Raw genomic sequence first — 10,216 nt, 5'->3', positions numbered from 1 at the left:
TTTATACAACACACACGTACCTTATATTTTATGAATATATATGATTCAACAAATGGCAATCATATGAGAATTTTTGTGGCTTTAATGTCAAAGTCATTAGATTACACAGCAACAACATATTATCAGAAATTCTGAATTTAAATCCTCCTTCTCCTTCTCCCCCTCCATCCGTTTCTTAAGTCCACTCTCAAACAACATTGAAGATATGTATGCGTTTCCCGCATCATCAAGGTTGGCAGATTATCATGCGTCACTCACTTCACTTTCTTGGCAATGCTGCATTGATTGCAGGCACGCCACTTGGCTCTCTTGCTTCTGTATCATCCACAGATCTACTTTCTTTCTTTTCTTTCTTAAAAAATATGTTTATTCCATCAAATTCAAGGATTGATTTTCCACCACAAGAAATCTTTTATAAACCACTCTGGGCTCTGGGCAAAACTTGACACGCTAACCAATGTTGGAAGCCCACACGGGATTTCAGTGGTTCTCAATGCCATGCTGCACTGATGGGATTTGGGAGCTACAACTTCAGACCGACCTTGGGCCTAAATTCTGGGCCTTTCTAGCACGAGTCGGTAGACAAACGTATCAGTGTGTGTGTGTGTGTGTGTGTGTTTTTTTTTTATCTCCAAATTCTTTTTAAGAAAGACATCAAAACAAAAAGGGTGAGAACCACACGCTCTGTGCTAACATATTCTGAATATATCTATCTATACAATACAATATATAAGAGGTACTTTTGCCTTACTGTTCAAGGCCAGTTTCATCTGCTCTTCCAAGGCCTTACCCGTCATTTTGCCCTCCATCCGGTATATTTTCTCCTCCTCTTACGCAGGACAATTTTGTGGGTAAGAAGTGGAGATTTTTTACCTTCATATTACGCTTTTGCCCTTGGTCTACTTATTGTTCCTTTGTTTACCCTCAATAAATTCTGTTTTTTTATGGTGCTGTGAGTGTTATGAAATTGGGTTTTTTTGTCAATTCCTTTGACAAGATTGCTGGGTTAAATCAACAAACAGTAATCTCAGGCTCCAATTTACACTTTCCCCCTTAAAGATGCCTTTCTTGTGGATTATAAGATTTTAGCTGGAGGTCATCCTCGGAAAGTAAATTTTATGCCCCCCCTTGCATGAATCTGCTGTTCCCAATGCCATATTAAGCACAATGGTACACAGATTAGTCATGCGCATATGTACTGATCTCCGTCAATTTGCTTTGTTCTATTTGCTTTCATCTCCCACTGCTTTGCTTCCTTTGCATTGCCGCTACTGGTACTCATCCTTTTACTTCCTTCTGTTTTATATTTTATATTATATTTCCTCATTTTTGTTCCACCAAATCTGGATAATGATCCCGCACATATAATGCACCTGAACACGATTACGCTCCGTCTGCACAAAACACTAAACTTAAACTTATAATAAACTTTTACTATCCACTAACAAATTACGTTTGACCAAACTAACTTATAAAACTCAATGCTCAGTTCAAAACAAAACAATACTATACACATGTGAACAAAGATTCCAATCATACAAAAAAAAAAAAAAAACAACAAAAAGCTGCAGCTTCACAGACATCTTTTACATAAAATAATTTCTCCAACTCACAATTAGCTACATAAATAAACAAACATTTTCCCATGTTTTACTTCAGAAAATTTAACCCAAGTAACTTTCCCATGTTTTACAACCAATCTTTCCACACAAGCATTTTCCTAATACCTAAAACCTCTGTTTTCAGAACCGGACCGGATATCGACTCGCCCGAGGTCAGGGGTCAGGGGTCAATGGGTTCGATCGGGGGTCGATAGGGGTCGAACCGGATGACGTCATAAATAAAAATTATTTAAAAATTAAATTATTGTATATAAAATATCCAATAACATATTGATATTAATAAAGGTATATTCATATATATTTGATGTTTCAAATATATTTAACAAGAAAATACAAAGAAATTAGAACAATCAAGTAACAATTTATATTATTTAATAAACATTAACAAGTTTAGAATTAAAATTATGGATTTAATTGAAAAATAACATCAAATTTTAGGACAATATTTATAAAGTATGAAATATTTGAGGTATATTAACAAGTTTTCACTATTTAGGGGGCCAAAATATAATATTAAAAAAGTTTGAACTTTTTTCACAAAAACTTCTGTTGGACCGATTTTTCCGGTTTTGTACCGATCAAATCCGGTCAAACCCGATTTTTGACCGGAGTTGACCGGGTTTTGAATCTCCCGGTTTTGACGATCAACTCGGACCGGACACTCGACCGGTTCCCGGTTCAACCGGTCAGACCGGCCGGTCCGGTCCGAATTTGAAAACACAGCCTAAAACAAAACAGGCCAACCCCCAGGCACCACCCGCGCCTCGCGCGGGAAAAACAACCTAGTATATATATATATATATATATATGATTAATTGTTTTCAATGTATATTCAACATTTATACAAACATGTATCTCAAATAACATATATACCTAATTTAAAAAAAAAAAAAAAAACTGTAGACATTACAGGACGATGACGAATTTTTTTTTTTTTTTTTTGTCAAGTGACCACGTGTGGTATCCTGAATCACCAGACTAATCCACACGTGTCCCATACCAATCTATCCAAGCCGTGTGGGTTATTGCATCGGGGATTCCATTCTTAGTAATGGTACTTAAGTAAGCTACGACCACCAGACCAAAGCCCCAGGGGCACAGGACGATGACGAATGCAAAAGAAATAATCTGGAATACACTGCTTAAAAGATAAAACGATAAAAAAAACAAAAACTTGGATGCTTAATTATTCCGGCCTCAATCCGTTAAGTTGGAAGTAATTAAGATGATGATGCAGGCTGCAAACGTATGGGAAGTCCTTTTTCTGGGGTGGGCATCATGTCACCGGTGATCTTTTCATTAGGGAACAAAACCTCCCATTTGTAGTTCTTGACCACATTGTGGACGAATGCTAATATAGCCAATCTAGCATACTCTTTTCCGGGGCACAATCTTGGTCCACCACCAAACGGAACATAGGTATATGCTGCAACACCTCTGCCTTCTCCACTTGAATCATACCTCGAAGGATCGAACTTCTCAGGATCCTTGAAGTATGCTGGGTTCATGTTAGTGGTGCTTACTGTCCAGTACACCTTCCATCCTTTTGGAATGGTGTAACCAGCGTAGGTAAAATCGGTTAGAACTTCCCTGAATGTTCCCTGAAGGGGTGGAGTTAGTCTCATTGTCTCGCAAATGACGGTCCAGGAGTACTTCATTTTCTGCATATCTTCCCATTCCAAGAACTCTCCCGGCTTCTTTGAGGCTGCTATCTCCATTTGCTCTGCACGTAGAAGTTACCGTGTAAACACAACATTGGTGAAGAAAATATAGGCTAAATATGCACTTGAGCATCTATTTGATTACAAATGAATGGCTTGGAATACGATTGTCGTGATGAGCCGAGGATATCTATTACCTACTCTGATCTTGCTGTAGATATCGGGCCTTTCTCCAACATATTTCATCAAGAAAGTTATGGTGCTGGCAACCGTGCTGTGCCCTGCGGTAATCAAGCCCATGATCTTATCAGCAATCTCAGCCTCAGGCATTCTTTTTCCAGTTGCATCGGTGACAACAATCATGTAAGACAGTATGTCGTGCATTGGCTTCCCTGCTGCCATTGCTTCTTTCTTCTCCTTGATCACGTCCAGGAGCTCCTTCCTAATTGCTGCTGCAGCCTGGTTCGCGCGATTGTATATCGTTCCTGGAAAATTCACCATGATCGAATGCATCCCTACTGTTACATCATCGAAATGATCCACGAGCCTCGCAATTCGCTCTGGGTTGTCCGTGCCTAAGAAAAATTTGCAAGAAATTGTCAAAGTTATAGTCTTGGCCAGGGGGAAGACCTTCACTTCATCTTTTCCTTCCAAATGAGTTTGCAAAAGATGCCGGGTGATGGATTCAATTTTCCCCAAAAATCGAGCCAATGCTTCAGGTTTCAGAAATCCAGGCTGTCTTATGACTTTAGTCTCTTCATCGATTCGTGGCTTTCTTTGATCCGCAGCAACAGGAGTAGAAGGAGGAGGACGCGGTGGCAGGGTGGCACCGGCGCCCGCTTTAGTCTGGTATGAACGGAATAGCCTTTGGGTGGGATGTGGTCGAAATGCAGTGAAGAGCTTTTGCTCATTAGAAAAGAGAAATTTATGACCATTTGGACCACAAATGACTGCTGTTTTTTCTCCGAGAATTTTAGTCTTGAAGATGTCAGGGGAATACTTCTTCATCCTGTCTCTAACAAACTTTTCAGGCTTCCCGAACAAGAATTCCATCGTTTCGCCGATAATTGGCCATCCAAAGCTCCCTGGTGGAAGCTTGATGTCGGTTTCTGACTCAGGCTTGAAAAAGGCAAATGCAGAAAGAGCAATAGTGAAAACAGCAATGACTACTGAGACAGATAGAGCTACAATCTCCATGGTTAATGCCCCTTTAGTAACTGATGCAAATAGAAGCAGAATGCTTTGTGGTTTACAGCTTAATGGGACAAGAATGTTGTGGTCTATTTATACAAGTGCTGCTGGACTTGGATTAGCATCTTCCTTGATGCAGGAATCCGGCAAAGTAAATCAACCATCAGCTGACGTTCACCTGGAGTATTGACTTGATAAAGAAACACAGAAGAAGTCTCGAGAACTAAAAGTCCAGGTAGAGCGGCTATTTGTTAAGTGTCTACTTAATTCACAAGAATTTGTAAGACTTGGATGACTAATAGTAGTAATTTGAAATCGCCTGAGGTCATCAAGAACAAGTCTTTACTCCAATGCTCACTTCCTAATGCATTTGTTCTCGACAAACAAATTTTACACCACAATCTAGATCTATATCTATATAAATTACAGAAGGGGTTTTTGGTTAGAAGCCATTCCAGACCTTTAAACTCTCAATTCCTATTTTTGTAGATTTTCTGTTTATCATAATTTCTAAAATGTAAGGAGTTGATTCAAAATCTTGATTGTAGGCTGTATTATCATCATTTCAAAATTTAAATTATTTCCAAACTCTCAATTCCCTTTTTTTTTTTTTTTTATAGATTTTCTGTTTATTTTGATTCCTAATCTTGATTGTAGACTAATATTCTCATCATTTCTAAATTTAAATTATTTTCAAACTCTCAATTCCTTTTTTGTTGATTTTCTATTTATTTTAATTCCCAAAATTTAATGAGTTGATTTCAAAATCTTGATTGTAGTCTATATTCTCATCATTTCAAAACTTAAATTAATTATTTTGCCAGCTAAACAAATCGATATCTATCTATGTCTATATCTATATTATCGACACTATATTACTATTCACCAGTTGATATGTTCTAGAAGATTTCCAATAATATGAAATGTGTTATTTTTCAAGATTTTTGAATTATTTATTCTATAAAAAGTTTGATTAATGTTATCTAATACTTATCTGTTGGTTTAGTTGAAATGTTCAAATTTGATGGGAAAAATTTGGTTAAACTCTTATCAAAAAGCCCATTTACCTGATAGTTTTAGTTCGAATATTTGAATCAGCAAGTTAAAATAACTTAGGAAAAAAACTAACTTTAACATTTCCTATAGGTGATAAAAATCACAATTAAACTAACTTGTCAATAAGCCTCCCTAAAGTTTCCTAATATTAATAGTTTGGTTTGGATGTGTTTTATAATTTTTTTTTTTTGAATGCTCCAAAAATGTTAAACTCATCACTTAACATTCTCCAATAGTAAACATATTATGTTGTATATGTCCCAATTTTCATATAATTTCGCTATCCAAATTCTAATATAATAATTTTCATTATTTGAATTCTAATCTAATTTGCTTTCATATTCAACAAACTAATTAAGGTCTATATGATAATGCATAAATTTAATCTTTTTCTTTACAGACCTTTTCTGTCCATTACTCCATGCACAATATTCAACAAGTATATGTTTCAATATGCACAATATTTAACAATTATATATGGAAATGTTATTTACACTCCTTTTTTGTTATCTGCAATCCCACTATCATTTTTATTATATAGTTTTCATTTATTAGACTATATGATATAACAAATGATGGGAGTGCAAATAACAAAATATGGAGTGCAAATAACATTTCCCTTATATATATATATATATATATATATATATATATATATATTTTACTATGACTTTTATTGACATATTCAAAATGATTAGAAAAAAAAAACCTCGATATTTTTTTCCGTGCTTTTTTTTTTAATATTCGTCTTTTATGGGGTGATTGGGTATTCACCCCCCAAATCACAAAATGTAGTACTTTATTGGATGACTATTAAACAACTTATATAAGCATAATATTTTTAAAATGATCGTTACTTGGAATTTCTTTTATTATTAGTTGTACAATGATTTAAAAATAATTTAAGAATAAGAAAAGCTAAGTGAATTAAGGAGACAAAGGTTATTGGTAAATTTTATAGAGGGGCATGTTGTCTCTTATTAGAATATTTGATAAGCTTTTGTGCCATTTTATTAAGTTAAAAAAAAAAAAAAAAAGGATGGAATGCTTGGGATTTTTTTTGCCAATATTTTTGTTCTCTAGAAAGAAATAGAAGTTTAATATATCAGCCTTTACAACTCGAATAGTTTCATTTTCCAGCGAATTGGTTAGTTCTTAATTGGCACTAAATGATAAATACGTGAAGATAAACTTGTCTGGAACCGGTCCAACAATTACAGTAAAAAAATATAAATAAAAACAAATAGAGCTACTTTACTTTATTCATCAAGGAGGCACGCCACAATTTTGATTATTATTTCACCTAATCATACATTCTGATTTTGGATATATTATTCGTCCTTTAATAATTAGTTTTTTTTTTTTTTTGGTCGGATATCCTAGATTGCTTTTATACATGCTCTATATTTTTTCATAGTAAAAAACAAATCTAAAATCTAAGGAGGAGGAGTTTTAACTAATTTTGATTATTCTCCATAATTAACGCACTCGAAATTCATAAAACAAGGACAAATGCCAAAAAATATATCCCCAACAAAAGCTCCCCCGTTTCTACCGCATCAAGCGATCCACTTTCCCAAAAGGCCCAAGAATACAAGCGAAAAATCCTCAACATCCCCCTATGCTCTAAATTTCTTTAGTTTACAGCAGCATCCTCTCTCCTAACATATAATCTCCTGGTCTCAAACTGGACTACATAGCCATCTATTCTCACAAAAACAATTGAAACATTCTTCGCAACCCTTTTAACAATTCATGATATTCTCCACAAATCATGGGATAATTTTATTTTATTTTTTTTAAAATAAAGAATAGAAAAGCAGCAGAACCAAAATCTTGTAAAAGAAAAGGTAATACTGCTCAAAACACTGTACGTATAAAGAAAACTTACAGGAGCCTCCGCCACCATTTTCTTCTTCAAGAACTACTAAAAATGGAAAATGGGTTGCCGTAAACAAGTCAAAGATGAAGGCTGAACAGGCAGAGAGATCTTGAAAGCAGAGATTTGAGTGGTGAATATATGAAAGATGCGCAAATTCTAAGGATTGGTACGGTGGTTTGTACCAATGCAGTGGTAAAGTGGTTTGATGTGGTGCGGTTGTGATAGGAGCAAGAGGAAAAGCAAATTTGAAGGTTGTTTTTGGTGTGGGTTAAGGCTACCGAAACTTAAATGAATGTTGTGATGGTGGGTTCCAGATTGAAATGACCCAGGACAATTTGTCAGGCACATGGGTTCACCTCCACTATGGATTCACTCATCGTTAGCCCGTGTGAAAAGACCCAAGACATTATTAATAATTGTTTTCAAATTTATGAACAATAGACATAACCAAGAAAATGCAAAGTTAGATACACAACTGAAAAGAAATTAGAAAAATAAATAATATATGTATGTGCAGAATTAGATAAATTTTGATTCATTTAATTACATAAATTGACAAAAGAGTAGATAATTTAAATATTTTGGAAGAAATTTTGGAATAATATGTATAATTAATTAAACCAATAATAGGAATTAATAGCTGCAAAGGAGTAAATGAATGGTTAATTAATTAGTTGAGATGGAATATTTGTAGGAGAAGTATTATGTTGTTTTATTATATGAAAAGAAATTAATATGATTTTTTTTATTATATTTGCAGGTAGAACATAAAGATATGTTTAAAAAATGCATTTGTAATGGTATTAGTCCAAATTAATGAGAATGAATTGATGGAATAATAACCGGAGTGCAAATAGGTGAAATTTAATTAGACCATACTTGTCACTTTTAAATTTTCAACATTATCATCATAATCACTTAATTATACTTTTATCATTTGATTAACATATTGTCTATGTATTGTCATCCAATAGCACAACTAACATTCATTGATAACCAACCATAAACATTATAATTACCAAATTCATTAAAATAATTTTAAAAAAGCTTTTAAAAGATCAAAATTTTTTGTTTATTAAAATTTTATACCAATTTCTTCCATATAAAAAGTGATTGTTTTAAATTACACATAGATTGAGTGTGCCCTTTATCACTAGTAATACTAACGGTATTTGTACTAATGTATACATGCTTGAAATCATATATTCGTATTGATTAGACTATGTAGTGAATCTAGTGATGCAGTTAATAATATTTTTAATAGGTATAAATACAAAAATATAATTCCTCATTGTTTATTCTAAAAGTAGGACAACAAACAATCTTAACATTAAAAGTATTCCATATACTTTCATGGATAATATAATACAAGATGACATGCCCGAATTTACTAATGAATGAATAATTTTCTTTCAAACAACATAAAAAACTTTTTACAGTTGGTACTCCCGAACTTGAACATATTTTTAGGCAAAAGGAGATAACAATTTATGAAACATAAGTCTATTGTTGTTTGTTTTGGTAAATTCTGTAGTGTATTCACATATTTCAAAGACAGGTGTGGAAAGTAAATGATATGGCCAAGAAGCTGGCACGTAGCAACCTGACATGTACGGAGATGAAGGGAATGTTTCTAAAAAAGTAAGTGGTGACCTATAACCGCGGTGAATGTAGCGTACGGCAAATGTTGGAAATGTATTGGGGTGAAACGGAATTAACATAAATATAATGGGGTAAGGAGTAAAAAAAAACCCGTTAACTTTATTAAAACAACCCCAATTTTCAACTCTTTCGTCCATAATAACAACGCAGTACCCATATTGGAATGCATTTTAGAATAAATAGCCAACTCTTTATGGCTTTCCTGCACTACAACTAAAGATTAAATCCATTTTGGATTCGTCAATCTTATATTCAAACGGGTGTCCAAGTTTAAAAGTTTCAGCTCCCCTTGGCTTTCTTCCATCACAACAACATAATACCGAAGGTGGCATAAAGAGAGACTGATTTATCGGATAAAAAGAAATTAAACCCGTTGGTGAGTAAAAGACCAGCTCTTTGTGCCTTTCAACCATTACAGTGACAGAGTACCCAACGTGCCTTAAATACAAATGTTGGGTAATGGGATAAAATTTAGTTAAAACGGTTGTCTTATAAACGACCTGCTGTTTGCGGCTTTCGTCCATCAGACGTTGAGGAGAACCCAATTTCGTAGAATACAAAATTTTGGATCGGAAAGCATAAAAATTAACAGCCGGTGTCGGTTCTGTTGTATAAAACATCGAAGAAATTGGGAAAGCAGTACTAAACAAAGCCATGCTGGGGCCACCGAAGAGGAAGCGTATTAGGTACTAAACACACAGCCATGTTGGGGCCCGCAGTGATGCGTGTGTTTGAAGACAGGTGGTGACGTCGGAATCGAAGGCAAAAATTTGGTAAAGAAGAAGTCAAGGCGGAATAGACAGAGGTGGTGTCTACTGGCGTAAATTTAGGCGCAGGCGGTGACGGTAGATATATCTGAGGAAGGCCCTTGCGAAGCTGTGGTGACACAATGCAGCGGCGTGGAACAGAAGCAGAGAAATCAAAGGTGAGTACTTTTTTGAGTTTTTCCATAACTTTGAAAAATGGAGTAAAATAACGAGTAAAACACCTGTACGTCTACTAGGGTGATTTCTACAGTTCTTGTAAGAGGCAATGATAGAGGAATAAGGAATACGAAGTACGGGGTGAACGAAACCGGGAAATTATCGCAGTTTATTTGTGCACGGAGCTTTGTGTACGTACGTAGGAAATCTTGGTCCTCT

At 34.8% G+C, this 10,216-nt stretch overlaps 1 protein-coding gene across 3 annotated transcripts; it reads right to left on the bottom strand.

Annotated features, from left to right (window-relative positions):
- Nucleotides 1-2,537: 2,537 nt before the first annotated feature.
- On the bottom strand, nt 2,538-7,715 carry LOC113739773 (cytochrome P450 716A75-like). Of its 3 annotated transcripts, none has more exons than XM_027267101.2 (3): nt 7,422-7,715; nt 3,481-4,652; nt 2,538-3,345 (listed from the first exon to the last, which is right to left on the bottom strand). In XM_027267101.2, the coding sequence occupies exons 2-3, from the start codon at nt 4,478-4,480 to the stop codon at nt 2,843-2,845; spliced, it is 1,503 nt and encodes a 500-aa protein (XP_027122902.1). In that variant the 5' UTR covers nt 4,481-4,652; nt 7,422-7,715; the 3' UTR covers nt 2,538-2,842. The 3 variants fall into 3 exon arrangements, with proteins under 3 accessions (XP_027122902.1, XP_027122904.1, XP_027122905.1); XM_027267103.2 differs by having other exon boundaries at nt 3,481-4,402; XM_027267104.2 differs by lacking the exon at nt 7,422-7,715 and having other exon boundaries at nt 3,485-3,623.
- Nucleotides 7,716-10,216: the final 2,501 nt, after the last annotated feature.

Source organism: Coffea arabica, chromosome 4c, assembly GCF_036785885.1.
Source record: "Coffea arabica cultivar ET-39 chromosome 4c, Coffea Arabica ET-39 HiFi, whole genome shotgun sequence".
NCBI lineage: Eukaryota > Viridiplantae > Streptophyta > Magnoliopsida > Gentianales > Rubiaceae > Coffea > Coffea arabica.
This window is presented reverse-complemented; position numbering and strand designations above follow the sequence as displayed.

Bases quoted from the DNA above. Each gene is read 5' to 3' on its own strand.
- LOC113739773 (XM_027267101.2), bottom strand. From the start codon at position 4,480: ATGGAGATTGTAGCTCTATCTGTCTCAGTAGTCATTGCTGTTTTCACT. The intron at 3,346-3,480 runs GTAATAGATATC...TTCTACGTGCAG, and splicing joins CTACAGCAAGATCAGAGTAG to AGCAAATGGAGATAGCAGCC.